The sequence below is a fragment of the Cherax quadricarinatus genome, chromosome 44 (assembly GCF_038502225.1).
Source record: "Cherax quadricarinatus isolate ZL_2023a chromosome 44, ASM3850222v1, whole genome shotgun sequence".
Classification (NCBI taxonomy): Eukaryota; Metazoa; Arthropoda; class Malacostraca; order Decapoda; family Parastacidae; genus Cherax; species Cherax quadricarinatus.
Window position 1 is genome coordinate 18,964,154 of NC_091335.1, and position 24,132 is coordinate 18,988,285.

A 24,132-nucleotide genomic window follows, 5' to 3' on the forward strand; every position below is an offset into this window, starting at 1 on the left:
ATCGGCACATGAAAGTACATGTTTACCCGAGCGGAAAGTGTGGTGGACCTGGAAAAAACACACTTAAAAAGCCAGGGTGTAATAAGGACACTACGATATATCTTGAAACGTAAAGTAGTCTAAAGTTTCTAAAAAAATCCTCAGCCAATGTTGGATTGCAAACCCGGGTCTTAGACCGGGCCGCCCAGCCCTTCATCCTGGGACCTTCACCAGGTAAACACGAACAAGGTGTCTTGAAAGTGTGTGTGTGTGTGTGTGTGTGTGTGTGTGTGTGTGTGTGTGTGTGTGTGTGTGTGTGTGTGTCAGTCACTACCGGTGGGTGAAAGTCATGCGTGTTTGAGCTCCGTCAAATTTGTGTTTCTCTGACGGTCCCAGAGGGGACAGAGCGCGGAAAATAGGCGTGTGCAAAATTTAAGTGCATATTCTTATTTAAACCCCACATAAATGAAATATTAGTGATCCCTGAAGAGAAAATTATGGATTGTAGTGTCAAGTGTAGAGTGCCGGCCTCAGAATAACGGCTGTTACTGGAGGGGTGCCATACTGGAAATTGTTTGTGACTAGCAGTGAACGTAGATCAGTGAGGAGAAATAAGAAAGATCAGGGACTAGCATAAATCCCAAGAGCGGAAAAGGGACTATTGTTAAAACCGTAGGAAAAAAACAAGATATAATTATTAGAAATAAGTGTAGAAGGGGAGTGGGTTGAGAACTAGGCCTAAAGGTGTTTCCACAGAGTGGGTCGTGTTGTATACTGAAGGATTGTTACCCATCTCCTCATACGTAATATAGCGAGTGACGCGGTATTGATGTTCAGTAATATAGTAATCTTAAATTGTGGATTACAACAATCTGACAAATTCTCAATACATAGTAGATAATATATGGAATGTTTACATGGTCCAACAGACCAGCGAATTATTGCCAGAGGTCGACACAAGTGGAAATAAACAATCAGATGAATATTGAACTATCGTATCAGTAATATAACGAGGGATAATGGAATATTGTTCAGTGCTGACGGCCCCGTTCAAAGTGGAAATGTCAGAGCTGGAACAAATACAGAGATCATTTACGGCACATACAGAGCCAGTAAAGCATTTAAATTACTGGGAGCGCCTTAATGTCTTGAACATGTACTCACTGGAGCGGAGGAGAAAGATGCATGACAATATATAGCTGGAAAGTACTCGAGGGCCTGGTGCCAAATCTGCACACGGCCATAATAACATACTGGAGTGAGAGAGATGGAGAAAGTGCAAAATAAACCCAGTAAGGAGCAGGGGTGCAGTGTGCACAATAAGGGAACACTCAGCATTCAAGGCCCCAGACTATTCAACATCTTACCAGAAGATATCAGAAGCACTGCTGGGACAAGTGTAGGAGCCTTTAAGAGGAAACTGGACAAGTATCTTCACCAGGTACCAGATCAACCAGGCTGTGGTAGATATGTGGGGCAGCGGGCCTCCAGCAGCAACAGCCTGGTTGACCAGGCAAGCACCAGACGAGCCTGGCCTATGACGGAGCTCCGAGAGTAGTGAGACTCTTGAAACTCATCAAAGGTATGAAAGGAGAGCGTTGAAAAGTCGAGGTCCTCTTGTATTTATTGAGTTCTCTTAGTGTACTCATCGTGTCTACACAGTATTTGGCATACTCTGGCAAGTTTCTTGGTTTCACATGAAGCCAGTTAAAGTCAACCAGTAAACACATCCTGGATCATGAAAGTTCACATTAATCTCGCTAATTAAATTATTTCTGATTTGAGACACTGTCAATCCCGTAGGACTTACACAGCGCCTGTGAAGGGGATGGAAGGCATTCAGGCTTAATTCAGAGAAGTGGAGCTCAGATCCAATTCCCTAGATCAAGAGCCCCTCGCCAGCATCAAGGAAGTTCCCTTGAAGGGAATCCAATACAATACACAAATAACCCGCACATAGACAAACATGACCTGGGAGTAGTAATGTCTGAGGATCTCACTTTCAAGGATCACAACAGTGCCACGATCACAAGTGCAAAGAAAATGATAGGATGGATAATGAGAACGTTCAAAACGAGAGATGCCAAGCCCATGATGATCCTTTTCAAATCACTTGTTCTCTCTAGGCTGGAATACTGCTGTACATTAACATCTCCATTCAAAGCAGGTGAAATTGCAGATCTAGAGAGAGTGCAGAGACCCTTTACTGCACGTATAAGTTCTGTCAAGCACCTTAACTACTGGGAACGCTTGGAAGCACTTGACTTGTACTCGTTGGAACGCAGGAGAAATATATATATCATAATCTACACTTGGAAAATCCTGGAAGGAATGGTTCCGAATCTGCACACAGAAATCACTCCCTACGAAAGTAAAAGACTGGGCAGGCGATGCAAAATACCCCCAATTAAAAGTAGGGGCGCCATTGGTACACTAAGAGAAAACACCATAAGTGTCCAGGGCCCAAGACTGTTCAACAGCCTCCCATCAAGCATTAGGGGAATTACCAATAAACCCCTGGCTGCCTTCAAGAGAGTGCTGGACAGATACCTAAAGTCAGTGCCGGATCAGCCGGGCTGTGGTTCGTACGGACTGCGTGCGGCCACCAGTAACAGCCTGGTTGATCAGACCCTGATCCACCGAGAGACTTGGTCGTGGACCGGGCCGCGGGGGCGTTGATCCCCGGAATAACCTCCAGGTAGACTCCAGGTATGACGATGTTTTGGTCCGACTTGGATCATAAATTAGTCACACAGAAGTAAGAAGGGAAGGGACCTAGAATATATGCGGGAGGGGGGAGGGAGGAAGGAGTGGTAGAACAGGGAAGGACCGAAGCGTCATAATAATAATAATAATAATCATTATTTCTACAAGTATATTCACAAAGTATACAGATCTAGCAGACATCAATGACATACTACCATATAAAAATCCCCTTGTTATTCTGAGCATTTCGAGCAAATTAGGTCAGTTTTGTCCCAGGATGCGACCCACACCAGTCGACTAAAACCCAGGTACCAATTTTAAACAACAGTACCACGATCGCACGTGCAAAGAAAATGATAGGATGGATAATGAGAACGTTCAAAACGAGAGATGCCAAGCTAATGACGATCCTTTTCAAATCACTTGTTCTCTCTAGGTTGGAATACTGCTGTACATTAACATCTCCATTCAAAGCAGGTGAAATCGCAGATCTAGAGAGTGTACAGAGATCCTTTACTGCACGCGTAAGTTCTGTCAAGCACCTTAACTACTGGGAACGCTTGGAAGCACTTGACTTGTACTCGTTGGAACGCAGGAGGGAGAGATATATCATAATCTACACTTGGAAAATCTTGGAAGGAATGGTCCCAAATCTGCACACAGAAATCACTCCCTACGAAAGTAAAAGACTGGGCAGGCGATGCAAAATACCCCCAATTAAAAGTAGGGGCGCCATTGGTACACTAAGAGAAAACACCATAAGTGTCCGGGGCCCAAGACTGTTCAACAGCCTCCCATCAAGCATTAGGGGAATTACCAATAAACCCCTGGCTGCCTTCAAGAGAGAGCTGGACAGATACCTAAAGTCAGTGCCGGATCAGCCGGGCTGTGGCTCGTACGTTGGACTGCGTGCGGCCAGCAGTAACAGCCTAGTTGATCAGGCCCTGATCTATCGGGAGGCCTGGTCATGGACCGGGCCGCGGGGGCGTTGATCCCCGGAATAACCTCCAGGTAACAGGGACAGCAAGTGCCTTAAGGAAACGCGTTCTAATGTTTCCACCTGTATATGGGATCGACCCTCGGACTTCAGTGTGGGAGCAGTGGGCGCTAGGAATCGATCTACGTATGGGTTATTTGTGTGTTGTTCCAGTGACAATATTAAGCCTTTTTTTTTTTATTCTTTCTAGCCATCCATTATAATCAGGAAAGAAGTTTATGCATCATCTGACAGAGAAAGTGAAATAATATTAGGATAATCTTGTGTGTTGAGGTACGGCTAGCAGAGTACTGTAAGTCAGGTGATATAGTGGTTGTGCTTTTGGTAACGTGTGTGTGGTGAGTGCGTTCACCTGACCTACATGTGGACACTGGTCGTCACTGCCAGTCACTCAGACCGCCTACCTCAGTTACCGTAGCAGCTACCTTCACCAAGGCTTCACCCTCACACTCGTCCCTCAGTGTAACCGTCACCATGCTACCTGCACAATAACCGCATTCTCAAACACATTCCTTAGGTTTCAGACGCACAACAAACACACTAGAAAATCAAACGATAACTAAATAAATTTAATATTATATATCAACATGTGATATCACAATATGCAAAATAACCACAGTAAAAAAAATATTGAAATTCCAAGCGCTTTCGTGATTTTTCACATTACCAAGGAATAATTAAAATAATAGAACAGAAGACCTGTAAGACTGAGATATTACCTCACATATGACCTAACACATGACCCAGCATGCTGAGCGTAGGTGTATAGTGAAGCTTTGGTTAGATCACATGTCAAGTAAAATATATGAGCGGCATGTTAGGCATAATTTAAATGTGTCACAAATTCTATTAATTATAAATGAATCTAAATTCTATAACCCTGAACTAATATTCATTTTGAATTCAGTACTATTTTTTTTATGAAATTTGATTCGGTTATATTTCGGTCGATTGTGAACCTGCTTGATGCAACTTTCTCAGCTTTTTGAAAATCAATTGGGTGGCTATAATCTCGCATGAAGAAACCTGGCTGTGATGGATGTGTGTGTCAGCAGGCCGCCAGCAGCAACAGCCTGGCTGACCAGGCAAGCACCAGAGGAGCCTAGTCCAAGGCCTGGTTCTGGGATTAGAAAAACTTTGGAAACTCGTCAAAGGTATATCAGAGTTATCCTGCTAAATTCCTCATGTTCCTTATCAGCCGAGCTGTGGTGCTAATGTTGGACTGCATGGTGCAGGCATCAACAGCCTGAGTAATCAAGCCATTAATGAGGAGGTTTGGTCTAGGTAAGGTAAATTAACTAGAACCGTCAAAACAAGAGATGCCTTCAAAACGGATAGTTCAACAGCTCTGTTCACGGCAGGTGAAATTGCAAATTTGGAGAATATGCATAGAACCTTTACTGCCTTCATAGGTTCAGTCAAGCACATAAATTACTGGTAACGTTTGAAGTTCCTTGATCTGTCCTCCTTGGAACTTAGGCAACATAAGTACATTATAATATGAATTTGAAAATTTTAGAAGGATTGGTCCCAAATCTGCTCACGCAAATTGTTTCACATTAAAGCAAGAGCCTTGGTAGACTGTGCAAGATACCCCAATGAAAAGCAGCGTTCAGTGAGTACACTAACAAAAAAATATAAGTGTGAAGGGGCAAGACTTGGGGATTACCAACAGACCCCTGGTTGTCTTCAAGAGAGAAGAAACGTTTTTTCAAGTCATTTCCTGATTAGCTAAGCTGTGGTGCTTGTGTTGACTTCTTGAGCCTAGCACCAACAACCTGGTAAATCTGGCCATCCACCGGGAGGCCTGCATTGGGACCGGGCCGTGGGGACGTTGACCCTTGCAATACACTCCAGATAGGACCTACTTCCACCTGTGGATTTTTCCATGGTGACACCGCTTACGATTGCTTCGCCTTACTTGCCTGCACTATATAAACCACCTCTTCGCGCACATGTTGCATTCTTTTCAAGTTTGATGGACTGATTGCATGAACTCCAGGCTGAGGGACTTGTTACCTCAAACTCCTGATTTTCACCCATTCTACTATGGTTGGCGAAACGTTTCCACAGTAAAGATACCCAAGTGTTGCACAAGTGTCTAATTCATCAACTTGTCAGTTCTCTGAACCATTTTTCTACAGGCCCGAATAAAACCTATAAAACATTTAAATTACTAGGAACGCCCTAAAGTCCTAAACATGTACTCACTGGACCAGAGGAAAATATAAAATATACCTGGAAAGTACTTGAGGGTCTTGCTCCAAATTTGCACACTGCCATAACATACTGGAGCGAGAGATATAGAAGGAAGTGCAAAATAAACTCAGTGAAAAGCAGGGGCGCTGTGGGAACAAGAAAGGAACACACTATCAACGTCCATCGCCCCGGACTATTCAACATTTTACCACAAGTTATGAGGAACATTGCTGGGACAAGTGTAGAAGTCTTCATAATTTATTGTTTTTAAATATTAATTTGCTTTATGTTAACCTTTTTCTTACACGCCAAACAAGAAATAGGGGGCGGTAGCGGCTTCTCTCCTCAACCTCGATCACAGACTCGGATATTTAAACGAAAGGGTTTTGTTTCCCCTATTTCCGTTCTCAGTAGTGGTAGCAGTAAGTTTAATAGTACAAGACGGAACGTCCACTGATGCCCAAGTATTAACCCCTTTATACACCTAATAGGTGTATTAATAGTTTTGCCAACCATAACAACCTTTGCCCTGTGTTCAGTTGTGTTCAGTGTTATATCATTCAGGAGAAATTGTACTTAATACATGGGAGTTAACTACTACCCCCCCCCCTCCTGCCTGTCTTCAGGGGAGAACTTCCTAGGTCACTGATAAGTTGGGATGTTATGATGGTTATATGGGACTGCTTTCAGCAAGTACTGGCAAACTGACTGACCAGGCTCTCAATCCCAAATCTGCACACACAAATCACTCCCTACGAAATTAAAAGACTGGGCAGGCGATGCAAAATGCCCCCAATTAAAAGTAGGGGCACCACTGGTACACTAAGAGAAAACACCATAAGTGTCCGGGGCCCAAGACTGTTTAAAAGCCTCCCATCAAGCATTAGGGGAATTACCAATAAACCCCTGGCTGCCTTCAAGAGAGAGCTGGACAAATGCCTAAAGTCAGTGCCGGATCAGCCGGGCTGTGGCTCGTACGTTGGACTGCGTGCGGCCAGCAGTAACAGCCTGGTTGATCAGGCCCTGATCCACCGGGAGGCCTGGTCATGGACCGGGCCGCGGGGGCGTTGATCCCCGGAATAACCTCCAGGTAGACTCCAGGTCTGGGGCACTGATGTCCAGAATTAAGTAATAACTAAGTAATGCCCTTCCAGGTATTTATGTATCACGATATTATTGACTTTGTTTTTCGTTAGACGTCTGTCGTAGCAGTTATCTTTGTCACTTTTTTCACAGATATTATCTTGTTATAACATATGTGTTCTTTTTAAAAACTTCCAAATGGGAATCTCTGGATCTGGTTAAGTGATCGTGATTTGTGAGCGGCGACACACTTTTATTTTAGTTATTAGAAAGCCCTAAACCTGTAGGGGTCATAGAGCGCCTTGAAAGTGGGAGGTAATTGGATTCGATCCAAGGAAATAGCGGTCAGATCAAATTCTTTGTATGAAGAACCCCCCTATCCGGCGTCTAAGTCACTGGTGGGAAACGGGAAGACAGAGTAGGACAAACCTACATTACACTGGTCACTCCTGAGGGAGTGTCTTTATTAATTTAGTACAACCACATTGTACGACTACCTTCATCTGTTAATTTAGTACAAGCACATTATGCGACTACCTTGATCTATATGACAGTTTACACGGTTACACCAAGAAATGAATGTTAAAAATGGTATAAAATATCGACAGGTTGATGATGAAGACATGTGCAATAGTTGGTTATCTTTATTGATGAAACGTTTCGCCTACACGGTAGGCGTCTTAGATCAGATACAAAGGCAGCAGGTGTAGCAGTGAAATGACGATTGTGTGATCAGTCCATCAACCTTGGAGAAACTGTATTTGAGGTGGTCAGTCCCTCAGCTTGGAGAAGAGTTCAGCCTGTGTATTTAACTGAAGAAGCCTACTGTGTATGCGAAAAGTTTCAGCAGTAAAGATACCCAATTGTTAACACACGTGTTTTGTTCATCAAGAACTGTATTCACCCCAGCTCAGCCATCACTTAATGTTTTCTGTCATACTCCACAAGCAACAAAGAAAATGTACCAGCATGAGCTGGGAAACTTCAGTAGGGCAATGGAGATACCTTCAAATGTACCTCTTTGGGGTTAGAAATTAATGCCAGAACGATGATAAATGTTTTCATGAGGAAATTGTACCATTGTCTGCTGTAATTGTGTGATCAGCAACAGTCTGGTTCACCAGGCGGTCAAGAGGAGTCTAACCTCAGGCCGGGTTGCATCAGTACAAGTATCGTAGGGGTTCTTAAATGGAGATATTGCGGGTTGAAGGTAGACACACTTGTTGGATGGTAACATATATTGTCAATCTGAGTTGATGGGAGATGGAGCCCAGCCTTGCCGTGTACTAGTCTGGATGGTCTGCCGCCGAGTGAGGCCGGGGCAGAGGTACGAGCGTACACATGCGCACCCCGTGACGTCACACAAAGTCACAGGCCTACAAGGGATCTCTTATCTAAAGCACATGGATGATACTATATGCTATGCTATATAACACAGGGATCAGCAACTATGCTGACACAAGGGCTAGCAGTCTGCCAACACCAACAGCCTGGTTGAAGCAGTCACAGGTGTAACATAGAGGCTCTTGGGTATAGTGCCAAGGTTTATCTCCACAGTAACTTTAGTGGTTGTAGAGAAATGGTATAAAATATGGATACGGTGGAAACCAGCACACACAAATAATTCAGTGTAATGAGATCCTTTATTTTGTCCAGGAAGTGGTCTTTTTCCAGACCCGTCAGGCTCTGGCTCTGGCTCTGGCTCTGGCTCTGGCTTTGGGCTGGGCTGAGCTTCTGGAGTAAGGAAAGTTCTCGAAACCCTTCAAAGGCATATCAGAGTTAAGTCACTCAAGTTGTAAAAGCCCACTGCGCGGGCGAAACGTTGTATCTCACTACACTGTATTTGTGTGTTTCCAGCAAGAGTTATTTTTGGTGTGTCCAAGGAATGTCCCGGGAAATAAATTTTGTGGTATCCACAGACAATTCTTTACTTGAGTTAATGGTTTTCTTCCAACAACTACACGCTTAAATTTTTTTTATGAGGAATATAATAGTGTTACCATTACTAAGTCTCTAAAAAAATATTCGCGTAATTATTATTATTTTATTTTTTTTTTGCAGGCAAAGGAGATGATGAGGTGGACAGATCAAGCGTGAGTATTCCCCGTTATGATCTTTATTATAAATCGGAGGATAATTATACTGTCTATGAAGATTCCCTAATGAATTTATTAGCTTAAATTTAAAAATTTAATTCTAGCCTTTGAGGCTTTGTTAAAGTAATTTATTTTTAATATTGTAGTAATAACATAGCTTTGTAGAGTGAACTATATTGTTAAACCTTTAAATGAACACTTTTCACTTAGATCCAAATTTGTTTTGTGAGTGATTTGTCGATGTGTCGGTGTACGTGTGGTGCATTTGTATTATATTAAGGTAATGAGGTGTATCATGTTCACCGTCACTGTTATATCATCTTCACGGCCACCATTATGTTTGTTGGTTGTATCGTTTTCACCTACACCGTCATGTCTTGTATAATGTTCACCGCCGTCACTGTGATAAGCACGTCAGTATGCGGGTATTGTAGCACCAGCACACGCACACTTCTCGCTTTTAACTTAATACCCCAATCATTTATTAAGGTAAGTTTATGTATAAATACCAGTACGTGTAATCTGTAACAAACTCAGACTGTACGTTTTTCTCTGTTGTGTTGGTATTGTAAATGTCAATGAAGCGTAGCTTTGTTGGTGGCATATCATAGAGGGGGCATCGAGAGAGATGCTAGGCAAAGTGAAATCTTAGCATGAGCCACAGTTGTTTGGAATCTTTAGTCACTGACGTATGAGGCATTTTCTTCGTGGATGGTAATGTTCTCCCTACACCACATGTCTGTGGGACAGCATTAATAGCATGTAAGGGTGGTGAGTGAGTGAGAAAGTTGCCTTTGCTTGGGTGGACTGTAGCTTTGTGTGTTGAATATGCCTGTGTGCTCGTTCTTTTTAGATTAGAAGTTTCCAGTTATGCACCCGTCTGCCTGGAGAGTTCCAAGGGTCAACATCCTCGCGGCCTGGCCCCAGTCCAGGCCTCCTGGTGGATGGTCTGATTAACCAGGCTGTTAATGCTAGGTACACGAAGTTCGGGGGTTTTCCAGTGGACAGTGGAGAGCATCATAACGTTCAATGATCATAAGTTTCAGTTGCTTATATATGGAAAGAACAAAGCACTCAGTAGGGACACTATATACAAAACCCAAAACTCAACAGATAGAGCGAAAGAAACAGGTGAAAAATCTTGGAGTAATTATGTCGGCTAACCTTTCTTTCAAAGAACACAAGGCAAATGCCACGACAGCCAGGGAGATGACGGGGTAGTTATTAAGAACTTTCAAAACAAGAGAAATAGTCCCATTGTTAACACTATTCAAATAGCTTGTGCTCTCTTGTTTAGAGTATTGTTCGGTATTGACGGCCTCGTTCAGGACGGGGGGAGATATCGAAACGAACAGATGCAGAGACCATTTACTGCCCGCATAGAGCTAGTAAAGGTTATATATTACTGGGAATGCCTTAACCCGTAAACTGTCCAAGCAGATCTACGTTCATATGCGTAATGCTCCAAAAGTAGATCTACTTTTTTTTTTTTTTGCATATTTTCAAATATAACAAAAAAAAGTAGATCAAAGTTTTTTTTACATGTTTTCAAATGTAAAAAAAAAAATATCTACTTTTTTACATACTTTAAAATGTTGAAAAAACGTAGATCTACGTTTGGACAGTTTAAGGGTTAAAGTACTAAATATGTATTTGCTGGAGTGGAAGAGAGAGATATGCATGATAATATATACCTGAAAAGTACTCGAAGGCCTAAATAACAAAAAAAGGCACAATACCGTGACGGAACGATACACAAATAACCCGCACATAGAAGAGAGGAGCTTACGACTTACGAAGGCCTAGTTCTAAATCTTCACACTCTCATAACACAATACTGGAGAGAAAGATATATATATATATATATATATATATATATATATATATATATATATATATATATATATATATATATATATATATATATATGATAGATGGGAGGAAGTGCAAAATATATCCAGTGAAAAGCAGGTGCGCCACGGGCACCATAAAAGAAGATTGTATCAACATCCATGGTCACAGACCATACAGTAGAAAAACTCAAAACTCGTCAAAGATATATCAGAGGTAAGCACTACAGCCTGGCTGATCAGGGACTGATTTGAGAAACTTGACCAGTTCTTTCTTGAAGACACCTAGAGGTCTGGTGGTAATCCCCCTTTTGTATGAAGAGAGGACACAGATAAATAGCATAAAACACTGACACGATGGGAAAAGTCACAAATGCAGTATAATGCGATACTCTAATGACTACGTTTCGCCCACACACTGGACGTGACTGCTTCACACTTATTGAGTTTTCCCTCAGTGTCCTCATTGCACCGGCTTTTCGTAGGGGGTATTTTGCACTGTGTGCCAAGCCTCTTACTTTCATGGGTTAACTGGAGTCTCTTCCAGAGGTCACCACTCCCAAGGTCCGATCCCAGACCAAGCCTCCTTATTGCTGGGCTGATCGATAAAGCTGTCAGTGCCTGTTGCTCGCGATTCACGATATGCACCACAGCTCGCTTGACCAGGAACTGATTTGAGGAATTTGTCGAGTTCTTTCTTGAAGACAGCCAGGGGTCTGTTGGTAATCCCCTTTATGCGTAAAAGGAGAGTATTGAAGAGTCATGGTCCCTTTATACTTGTTGAATTCTTTGTGTACGCATCACTCCCCTGCTTTTCGTCAGAGGTATCTTGCAACTTCTGCCAGCCTCTTGTGTTTATATGTAGTTATTTCGGTGTGCAGGGTTGGGAGCAATCCTTCCATAATCTTTCAGGTGCAAAGTATCCTGCATCTTTCTCGTCTGCGTTCCAAGGAGTACCGATCAAGGTCCTTCAAACATTCCCAGTAATTTAAGTGTTTGACTGGATCTACGAGGGCAGTGAAGATTCTCTGCACATTCTCAAAGTTTGCAGTTTCGCTTGCCTTGAACGGAGCTATTAGGATACAGCAGTACTCCAGCTTAGAGAGAACAAGTGACTTTAGTATCATCATTGGCGTGTCATGCCTTGTTTTGGAGTTCTAGTTATCCAACCTATCATTTTCCTTTCGGTTTTGATAGTGACACTTGTGATCCTTGAAGGTGAGATTTGAGATGATCAATCCAAGGTTTCTCACGTAAGTCTTACACTGAGTGCTTCGAGTTTGTTTTATACTCCGTTCCTTTCTTTATTGTCTCAGTCATTCCGTAACTGAGTAACTAAAACTTGTCCTCGTTGAGCATCATATTGTTGTCAGTGGCTCAACGGAAGACATTATGTCAACTTTTAGTTAATTTAGATCTTGAAACTCGTGCTCGCAATGACTATCGGGACATAAGCTTGTGTTTGAATGTCATGGGTAGGGTGTAGGTAGTGTCAGGTTGTTGAAGTAGGCACATGTAACAACATTGTATATTTTTATGTTGCAAACTGTTCACTAACCAGTAGTTTTATTAATTAATACAATACAAGGATATAAGGAAGACCATACACGAGGAGGTAATGAGAATTATGTAAAAACGGTAGATGATGAGGTATGAGCAGGTGCTTTGTACCCGAGTCCTGGTGAATCTGAATATAATTGATGTAATGAGAAGTTTCAGGTTGGGTGGGAATTGCTTCAGTGACTCTTTAACAGCTTCCTTGATAGTTACAAGTAATACCTCGTCTCTTCGTGACATTTATAATTATGTTGGAGTTGTGGGCTAAGAATACATGTTAAATGCTATATGGTGTTTCACCATGGGTGGTGTTCTAACAGCAGTAAGCCTCTCGCCCTCAGGCAGATATATCAGAGTGGAATTCCAGAATGTGATCAGAGATGTGATAAGAAGGTAGTCTTGGTGATGTAGTGTATGTGACTATATCTGAAAACGCAAGTGTTAGGTGCGGTGCAGTATAGTTGAGGAAGCTAGTCATGGTGTTGGCGACACCTAGTATATGCTATAATTCTGTCAGCAGTTAACCGGATACAGTGCAAAATAGCGGTGCCTTAATAAGTAGTGTGATGTTATCTAGGTAGTATAACAGTACACCTAGGTAAATCCCTGTGGAATATGTACATCGGCGATTTATAAATCCCTAGAAAGGTAAATGATGGTGTATTATTAGCTTAACATCCTGTTGTTCTTACAATGACAAGTTCACTTTCCTTGTGTCTTCCCTTTGTCAGGTTTTGATATGTATGGAATACCAACGACAACAAATACATTATGCGGAAACTTCAGTAATGATGTTTGGCCCTCGCAGGGCTTTATCAAGTCACAGATAAACCTGGTCACAAAGGATAGATGCATCTAAGAGAGCTCAGTAACGAATTGGTGGGGTGATGGGCAACTTAAACAACCCTTTCGTAGTTTACCTAAGTTCCTACAATTATTAGATAAAAAGGAATGGCGTATCGTTTGTTGCCAAGGAAAAGGACACTCTTAAATCGCTCATTTTACAACAACTTTAACCAAAGGACAGCATTAACAACTTGGCAGAACCTCTGGCTAGAATACTCCTAGAATCATCGGGAACCAGTGTGACTTGACGCACACCTCATACTCTTCACTGAACTCAGAACTTGTTATATATATTATACGTTCACCCTCTCATTCCAGGGTTATCCGTTTGTGTCGAGATCAAGTCCGTTGCGTAGGAGAAACGTCGCCAATAAAGTTTAAACTTACCTGCATTCGTCTCCCTCCCCTCCTCATAATCTAGCAGGTGCCAGATTAACCGGGTTGTGACGGGTAGGTGGGCCTGTTGGTCGCTTGCACACACAGCTTGGTTGACCAAGGAGTCGGTAAGGAAGCTTGGCCTCAGGCCTGGCTGTAGGGGTAGAAGAGCGCTCTAAACAGGCCACGGGTAAAGGTTATGGGTAATCAGTTAAAAAATATTGAGATGTCTGGCATGTTGTATTGATGTGCACTTCTGGGTCCTCGGGCTCTTCACTGCTAGTCTTTTGGTTTTGAATGTGTGAATGTGTTTTTATCACCCTACACAAATTTTACTAAGAAACCTTCCCAGGATGTTGGTTTGTCTGTGACTAAACCTACACACACGTCCTTAAACCACCTAATGTAAATTTAATACATGTTTATTATATCACATTTATATAAGCTTCATTTATAATAGGAATTTTATTTTACTAAATAGTTTGTTTAGATTATCTGAAATTGTTATTTTGAAAGAAATACCTCCTTGAGCTTTTGTGACCTTCAACGAGTTAATAGAATAAACACCATGATAATCAGGATATAAGACAGTGTTATGGTATGTTTGTGTCCTGATAGTTGATGCCGCCGATTCTCTGAAGGAGACTGGTTCTTGAGAGGAAGAGTGTGTTAATGCGCATGCAAGCAACCTGTGGTTGGTCATTAAAGTGAGATTTGTGGATGTGATAGCATCTTGTGTGTAACGGTGGTAGTGACGGGCCCAGTGAACAAGTTCGGTGTTTGTGGGATGTGTAGAGTAGTGTTTTTTTTTTTATTTAGATTGTTTAGGTTATTCATGTTTAGTTTTTGTTTGTCTCCATAAGTTTATTGTGCTGATAACGAGTTTAAAAGTAAATGAATGCTGTTTGCGTGTAACTTGGAGTGTTTTTGTTAGTGTTGGGATTTCAGAGGTTTGAACATTGAGTTTAACGAAGTATGATGGTGCTGGATGTACCATAGCAAGAATTCTACAACATCATAATGGCCGCCGAATCAGAAGATAGGAATATGAGCAGATCCTAAGATGTGGGCCTCTGCAGGCCATGGAGCCCCAGTTATGGGCTGGCTATGTAGGTAGGTGACCCGATCCCAGGGAGGAAAGATAATAGGGTGTGAACGAACAGTACAGTGGAACCTCTGGTCATGAACAAATCGGTTCACGACCAAAAAATTCGCCAGATTTTTGCATCTGGTCACGAACGCATAATCGGGTGCCGAACAAACACAGCCGCGCCAATTTTCACATTCTGCGCCATTTGTATTCAAGCGCCAATTTTCCCCACTTCTTTTTGTTTGTGTATGTCTAACAATGACCCTCGCAGCACTCTGGTATAAGAATCATTGTTGTAAGTTTATTCAGGTATACACAACTACATTACATATATTATCATACATAGCAGCATGTGTGTAAAGAAACTAGGATAACCCAAAAAAGTCAGGATGACTTATTTTCTCGATTTTTTTCTTTTCGGTGCGCGCTCGTTTTCGTCAATTATCTCAGAAGTAAGTTATTCATAAATTACAGTAATTACGACCATGATAAATTCGGATTAGCATTGTTTTATCAGCAGGTAATGCACAAACAGCTTCTCGCAGTGCCAGTACCTGTCTAGGGCTTGCCATATATGATTTTTTGGTTAATATTTTATTTCTCAGTTTGTTGGGCTATCTTATTGAAACTTGGGCAATGTATGATGGAAAGATGCTTCTTAACGTACACCAAAAATCAAAGAAATCGGACGGTAAATAACGGAGTTTACTTCTCAGTTTACGGCGAACTGTTCGTAGGGGGTCTAGAACGGACTCGTGTAATGTTAATTTTCTCTCTTGTTCAAAGTTTTCTCAGCGCTATGCAAGGTTTTTACATTTAGTTTACTATTAAAATCTTAAAAAAGACTATATTTACATACAGTTCGTAGGGGTCTAGAACGGATTAATCGTATTTACATACAATCCAATGGAGAAATTAGGTTCTGGTCACTACCAAATCAGGTTGCGACCCGAGTTTTGGAACGAATTATGGTCGTGATCAGAGGTTCCACTGTATGGAGGCCCAATTGCAGGTGAATCATGAGTAAGGTGGAGTTCCAGGTGGGTTTGAGTCACTTGCTCTTTCTAGGGGAGGGAATGAATGAACAAGGTGTAGGGAGCCATGGGAAAGTAGAGGGAAGGTAGGCTGTGGAGTGTTCATGGGCACTGTGTAAACATTGTGGAGTGATTGGTAAGGTAGAGGTGAGATAACATCCTGGGTACACTAACAAGGCCTTCCTTGGCAGAGGTCTCTACCCCGCCGCCCACTTGCTCACCGCAAGAAGGTAAACTAGACATGAACAAGTGACTTGTTTGTTGCTTGGTGTTTAGCTTACGCAATGATCACTCGCTAATTACCCATATCACTTATTATCGGTCAACCATAACGATTTTGTTGTGATTTTAACTTTTTTTGTTGTTTTTGTTTTACAAATATATCACCGTAAAGGAAAATGAAAACTTTCGAATGTAATTATTCTCTTTAAATGATAAAATGTTTTTAGAAGAAGGGCATTTTGCGAGTGATGTGTTCATTTTATTTACTGCTGTTGACGAGTGACATTGGCGAGCATTGCTCTGGTGTTCACATGTAACAATGGTACTCGCACTCTCTACTCTTACTGCTCTTCCTGTACTGCAAACTGCTTTACCTTTCCTCTTCTATGCACGCATTAGTTCAAATAAGATTAAGTATATGATAAATGTAATGTTAACGGCGTGATGGAGAGTTTTGTGGCATAAATTAGTTACATCAATAAGGATACTAACGATGGGGAGAATGATTAAGGCAGCAGAGGAATCTAGTAATAATATCAGCAGCAGTGGTGGTGGCGACACGGTATACCAGTAAGGTGGGCACCTTTGTCAAGGTGACAGTAGGCAGCTCTTCCCTTCACCCATTCATTCATTAGAGATTCGACGGTATTTCCGGCCCGGGTCTTCTCCATATGGTTCCCTTCACCTTGGTCCACATAGTTTTACTTATTGGGTGCACTAACTTCATTCTTTCATTTCCAGAGAAATTTATAATTGTTGTTGTAATGCATATTTGAGTATCTTTCATTTTCGTTTTGATAATTAAAATTATCCGTTAAATTCTTTTTTCATATTGTTGTACAATTCTTAAATACGTATATTAAAAAAGTTTTATAGTTAAAAACTATTAGGGTCAGTAAAGTTACTAAAAAACATTGTAATAAAACGTAGCGATTCTAAGCTGGTAAATTAACAGGTAACTAGTATTTATAAGGAGTTGAGTAATACAAACATACATTGTGTATGCCTCTAGCATTACTGGTTTACAAGGTAGATTTCTTTATATCGAGTAATGTTTTGTCTTGTGTGTCCGAACACTTCACTTTGTATGCCCAAGGTAAACGGATGGCTCGGTTAATGTTCGTGTTTTTTTTTTTCATTCATACAACTGTATTGTTGTTGTGTTATTATATAGCTTGGGTGACTGACAAACGTTAACTTGTACTGTGTTGTTTTAAGCGCATGCACGTAAATTAACTCGTGAGTGTTGGTAAAGTATTATGATGGTTACAGGAAATTAATATAATTATGACTGAAGTACGTTAACGTTATCGAGTCTTGTAGAGCAGCACATTTACCTCAGACATCAATATTTATTGCACGATATTCTGCATGTTTTATGTAACAGTGTTTACTATGCAGTTTTTTATATTACAAATCTGAGAGTTGCTTCAGTCCTATGCTTTAAATTTTTACAATATTTTTAAGTTGTGTTAACACAACTAAGTTTCTTAAGTGCTCGAGATATTCCTTGCCTGACCTTCTTCCTATTTTCTATGCCCAGCCATTCGTACACAGAGGAGCAACGGGCAAGGTAGTTTATTAAAAAAAATTTACGAGCAATATGGTTAGCATGATTAATTGAAGGTGTGCGTGACATGCAGACCTATTGACTGTTGTCCATGCGGTTAACCTTAGAGTGCATGTCCAGAGATTTGCATCCTAATTTGTTGTACGTTGAATTTTTGTAGTATTGCATGTTGGTCTGATTGCTCACGCGATGAACCTGCACTTCAATGATTAGATTCGACGACCATCTGCAGTAAATTATAGAAAATTCTCAATTTTGTGATATTGCCTATAATGATTGACTTCAAATAAAGCCAGGATTAAGTCAAGAGTCAACCACCGATATTCCAGACCTGTATGAATGGACTCCTTTCTCATGATTGGGTTGGTTGGTGGTGCAGGCAACTCGGCGCCACTGCTGAGGTAACCCAGCTGATATGTGAGGATAAGTAGTATGGCGTCGAGGTTGACATGTGGAGAGTCCCATCGAGTTGTTTCTCTCTCTCTCTCTCTCTTATATATATATATATATATATATATATATATATATATATATATATATATATATATATATATATATATATATATATATATATATATATATATATATATATATAGGTACCACCTCTAGAGAAGACAAACGTACCTCAGGGAAAACCCAAGGTTCTCCCGGAGCTGTTTGAATATTTTCTTCTCCTACCACCTATATATATATATATATATATATATAATGTCGCGCCGAATAGGTAAAACTTGCTATTTTGGATTAAATGGCAACGCTCTTGCCGAATAAGGCAAGCGAAAATTTGTGTATGTAATTCCGCAAAAAATCATTCTGAACCTAACGAAAAAAATGTTTGTTTTTTATTAAATTATTGTTTACTTATCTAAAATATTTTTAGTTGGATTAGGCTAAATTAAATTACACTTGTTATAATATGGTTAGGTAAGTTTTCTAAGGTTCTTTTGATACAAAATTAAAGGAATGAGAGAAAATTTTAGAAAGGACTTAATTTTAAATGAGTTCTTGCTAATTGACCAATTTTACCTATTCGGCACGGCATTATATATATATATATATATATATATATATATATATATATATATATATATATATATATATATATATATATATATATATATATATAAATGTGCATGCATACGGAAGTCCATTGTTCCAGGAACTGAACATCGTCTATCATAATGTAAAACTGAATCCTGTTAAATCTTTAGCTATGGCAAAATTACTTCCATAAACATACAAGATGTCAAATACTAGTGTAATTCAGTTGCCTTTAGATCTCTCAACTTACCTCTTATCCTTGCATAGTTATTTGTTTTTTTTCTTGTAGGCCCTAGTTTTCAGTCATCCGTTTCCTGTATGTCTTCCATGCTCCCCCCTTCCTTTTTTTTTTTACCGTGGTCTGTGTTCATTGTTTAATATTCTCTTTCAATTTTGGATGTTGTGAAGTTTTGTGGCGATGTGAGATATATCTGGGGAGTAGTATGTTGTGAACATTAAGGCATATTTCATATTCTTACATCCTTATGACTTGAGGACTAATATACCGTACTTTATAACACGTATCTGGCTTAATTGTGTTAATTAACTCCTCTACCCCTCCCCCTCCCCCCAGTTCCCTTCTAGTCCTCGCAGTTCAGCCAGCCAGTAAGGTAGCGTGCCAGTCCTGCGATTAGCAGATGGAGGATGGAGCCTCCACAGCTTACGGGAATGATCGACACTATCTAGCTCTATATTTAATAATAATAATAATAATTTACATTTGGCTTCTCTAGTAATTCTTCCAAAATTGTTAGCTTAAGGTTCTTTTAGTCTCTTACCGTAGTACATCTCCATCAGTTTTTCCTGAAGGCTTTCCCAAGTTATGCGAACCTAGCATAAAGTACCATTGTTATTTGGTTAAGTACACCTTTGGTAATATGTTCAGTGTGAAGTTTATTGTCTTTATCTGTTATTAATTTTAGCAGTATCTCTAATAGTCTTTCCCACCACTTCCCTGATTTGCAGTACCTTGTATGAGGGTTGGCAAAACCTGTAGGCTTAATAAAAATAAAGCTATGCTAATAAATGCTCACCTTTTAGCACTGATTGCACATTGCTCGGGGGACTTACTCCTAACAGTTCCCATTTCTGAGACTGGGACATACGTTGACCCACAGACCATCCATATCGCAGTGGTTTTCCGCCTTGCTGCCTTAATTCACACCAAAGTACAAATGCATTTGCTGCAAAATGGTAGTTGATTAGCACAGTCTACATGGTCTGAACTGTTGAAATTCGTAAGGTTGGCACGTTAAATGCAATGAAGTCAACGAGATCAAAAGATGCCTTGCAACAACCGCCCTGTTCCCAGCATCCTTGGTGTGCTAGCTATCCGCCATGATGGTAAATCTCTGGAAGAACGGTATACTGCTGGTTTAAAAGTATACTTTGCATCTACCCTGGTTACTTGGAGGTTACCTGGAGGTTATTCCGGGGATCAACGCCCCCGCGGCCCGGTCCATGACCAGGCCTCCCGATGGATCAGGGCCAGATCAACTGGGCTGTTACTGCTGGCCGCACGCAGTCCAACGTACGAGCCACAGCCCGGCTGATCCGGCACTGACTTTAGGTATCTGTCCAGCTCTCTCTTGAAGGCAGCCAGGGGTTTATTGGCAATTTCCCTAATGCTTGATGGGAGGCTGTTGAACAGTTTTGGGCCCCGGACACTTATGGTGTTTTCCCTTAGTGTACCAATGGCGCCCCTACTTTTTATTGGGGGCATTTTGCATCGCCTGCCCAGTTTTTTACTTTCGTAGGGAGTGATTTCTGTGTGCAGATTTGGGACCATTCCTTCCAAGATTTTCCAAGTGTAGATTATGATATATCTCTCCCTCCTGCGTTCCAACCCTAGCTGACACCTATATCTCATAAGTACGTACTGGTCAGCAGGAAATTCAGAATCTGGGCACTTACAGGGATTTGGACCAATGGTATCATTCCTTTCCCAGTAGGATCCGACACCATTGGCTCATGGGAAGAGCGCGCACGACACACACACACACACACACACACACACACACACACACACACACACACACACACACACACACACACACACACACACACACACACACACATACACACACACACACACACACACACACACACACACACATACACACAAAATGGTAACTAACACACACACCAACAACAGGCCTAGTGTCTAATCGACATGTGCCTAGGACAAAATGGTAACTAACACACACACATACACACAACCCCACACAGGACGGGACGGGAAATCCTGTGTCACAAACCTACTGGAGTTCTATGACATGGTGACAGCAGTAAGACAAGAGAGAGAGGGGTGGGTGGATTGCATTTTCTTGGACTGCAAGAAGGCGTTTGACACAGTTCCACACAAGAGATTGGTGCAAAAACTGGAGGACCAAGCAGGGATAACAGGGAAGGCACTACAATGGATCAGGGAATACTTATCAGGAAGACAGCAGCGAGTCATGGTACGTGGCGAGGTGTCAGAGTGGGCACCTGTGACCAGCGGGGTCCCACAGGGGTCAGTCCTAGGACCAGTGCTGTTTCTGGTATTTGTGAACGACATGACGGAAGGAATAGACTCTGAGGTGTCCCTGTTTGCAGATGACGTGAAGTTGATGAGAAGAATTCACTCGATCGAAGACCGGGCAGAACTACAAAGGGATGTGGACAGGCTGCAGACCTGGTCCAGCAATTGGCTCCTGGAGTTCAATCCCACCAAGTGCAAAGTCATGAAGATTGGGGAAGGGCAAAGAAGACCGCAGACGGAGTACAGTCTAAGGGGCCAGAGACTACAAACCTCACTCAAGGAAAAAGATCTTGGGGTGAGTATAACACCAGGCACATCTCCTGAAGCGCACATCAACCAAATAACTGCTGCAGCATATGGGCGCCTAGCAAACCTCAGAACAGCATTCCGACATCTTAATAAGGAATCATTCAGGACCCTGTACACCGTGTACGTTAGGCCCATATTGGAGTATGCGGCACCAGTTTGGAACCCACACCTAGCCAAGCATGTAAAGAAACTAGAGAAAGTGCAAAGGTTTGCAACAAGACTAGTCCCAGAGCTAAGAGGTATGTCCTACGAGGAGAGGTTAAGGGAAATCAACCTGACGACACTGGAGGACAGGAGAGATAGGGGGCACATGATAACGACATACAAAATACTGAGATGAATTGACAAGGTGGACAAAGACAGGATGTTCCAGAGATTGGACACAGTAACAAGGGGACACAGTTGGAAGTTGAAGACACAGATGAATCACAGGGATGTTAGGAAGTATTTCTTCAGCCACAGAGTAGTCAGTAAGTGGAATAGTTTGGGAAGCGATGTAGTGGAGGCAGGATCCATACATAGCTTTAAGCAGAGGTATGATAAAGCTCATGGCTCAGGGAGAGTGACCTAGTAGCGATCAGTGAAGAGGCGGGGCCAGGAGCTCGGACTCGACCCCCGCAACCTCAACTAGGTGAGGACACACACACATACACACACACACACACACACACACACACACACACACACACACACACACACACACACACACACACACACACACACACACGCATACACACGCATACACACACACATACACACATACACACACACACACACACACACACACACACACACACACACACACACACACACACACACACACACACACACACACACACACACACACACATACACACAAAATGGTAACTAACACACACACCAACAACAGGCCTAGTGTCTAATCGACATGTGCCTAGGACAAAATGGTAACTAACACACACACATACACACAACCCCACACAAAACCACACACAAAACCACACACACAAAACCACACACAAAACCACACACACAAAACCACACACACAAAACCACACACACAAAACCACACACACAAAACCGCACACACAAAATCGCACACGCAAAACCGCACACGCAAAACCACACACACAAAACCACACACACACAAAACCACACACACACAAAACCACACACACACAAAACCACACACACACAAAACCACACACACACAAAACCACACACACACAAAACCACACACACACAAAACCACACACACACAAAACCACACACACACAAAACCACACACACACACAACCACACACACACAAAACCACACACACACACAACCACACACACACACCCAGACACACACAACCACACACACAACCACACACACACACACACGGAGAGGTGGGGCACACCATGTGCTGGACACAGTGCACACAACCGAGGAAGAAGTGAAGAGGCTTCTGAGTGAGCTAGATACCTCAGAGGCAATGGGGCCAGATAACATCTCCCCATGGGTATTGAGAGAGGGAGCAGAGGCACTGTGTGTACCCCTAACAACAATATTCAATACATCTATCGAAACAGGGAGATTGCCTGAGGCATGGAAGATAGCAAATGTGGTCTCAATCTTTAAAAAAGGAGACAGACATGAAGCATTAAACTACAGACCAGTGTCACTGACATGTATAGTATGCAAAATCATGGAGAAGATTATCAGGAGAAGAGTGGTGGAACACCTAGCAAGGAACGATCTCATTAACAGCAGCCAACATGGTTTCAGGGACGGGAAATCCTGTGTCACAAACCTACTGGAGTTCTATGACATGGTGACAGCAGTAAGACAAGAGAGAGAGGGGTGGGTGGATTGCATTTTCTTGGACTGCAAGAAGGCGTTTGACACAGTTCCACACAAGAGATTGGTGCAAAAACTGGAGGACCAAGCAGGGATAACAGGGAAGGCACTACAATGGATCAGGGAATACTTATCAGGAAGACAGCAGCGAGTCATGGTACGTGGCGAGGTGTCAGAGTGGGCACCTGTGACCAGCGGGGTCCCACAGGGGTCAGTCCTAGGACCAGTGCTGTTTCTGGTATTTGTGAACGACATGACGGAAGGAATAGACTCTGAGGTGTCCCTGTTTGCAGATGACGTGAAGTTGATGAGAAGAATTCACTCGATCGAAGACCGGGCAGAACTACAAAGGGATGTAGACAGGCTGCAGACCTGGTCCAGCAATTGGCTCCTGGAGTTCAATCCCACCAAGTGCAAAGTCATGAAGATTGGGGAAGGGCAAAGAAGACCGCAGACGGAGTACAGTCTAGGGGGCCAGAGACTACAAACCTCACTCAAGGAAAAAGATCTTGGGGTGAGTATAACACCAGGCACATCTCCTGAAGCGCACATCAACCAAATAACTGCTGCAGCATATGGGCGCCTAGCAAACCTCAGAACAGCATTCCGACATCTTAATAAGGAATCATTCAGGACCCTGTACACCGTGTACGTTAGGCCCATATTGGAGTATGCGGCACCAGTTTGGAACCCACACCTAGCCAAGCACGTAAAGAAACTAGAGAAAGTGCAAAGGTTTGCAACAAGACTAGTCCCAGAGCTAAGAGGTATGTCCTACGAGGAGAGGTTAAGGGAAATCAACCTGACGACACTGGAGGACAGGAGAGATAGG

At 42.1% G+C, this 24,132-nt stretch overlaps 1 protein-coding gene across 15 annotated transcripts in view; it reads left to right on the top strand.

Annotated features, from left to right (window-relative positions):
• chb (chromosome bows) overlaps positions 1-24,132 on the top strand; it is a 788,037-nt gene that overhangs the window by 559,610 nt on the left and 204,295 nt on the right. For all 15 annotated transcript variants that reach the window (XM_053789056.2, XM_053789064.2, XM_053789065.2 and 12 more), the window contains one exon: positions 9,026-9,057. In XM_053789056.2, coding sequence (XP_053645031.1) covers positions 9,026-9,057 — 32 coding nt within the window. The remainder of the gene's footprint in view (positions 1-9,025; positions 9,058-24,132) is intronic.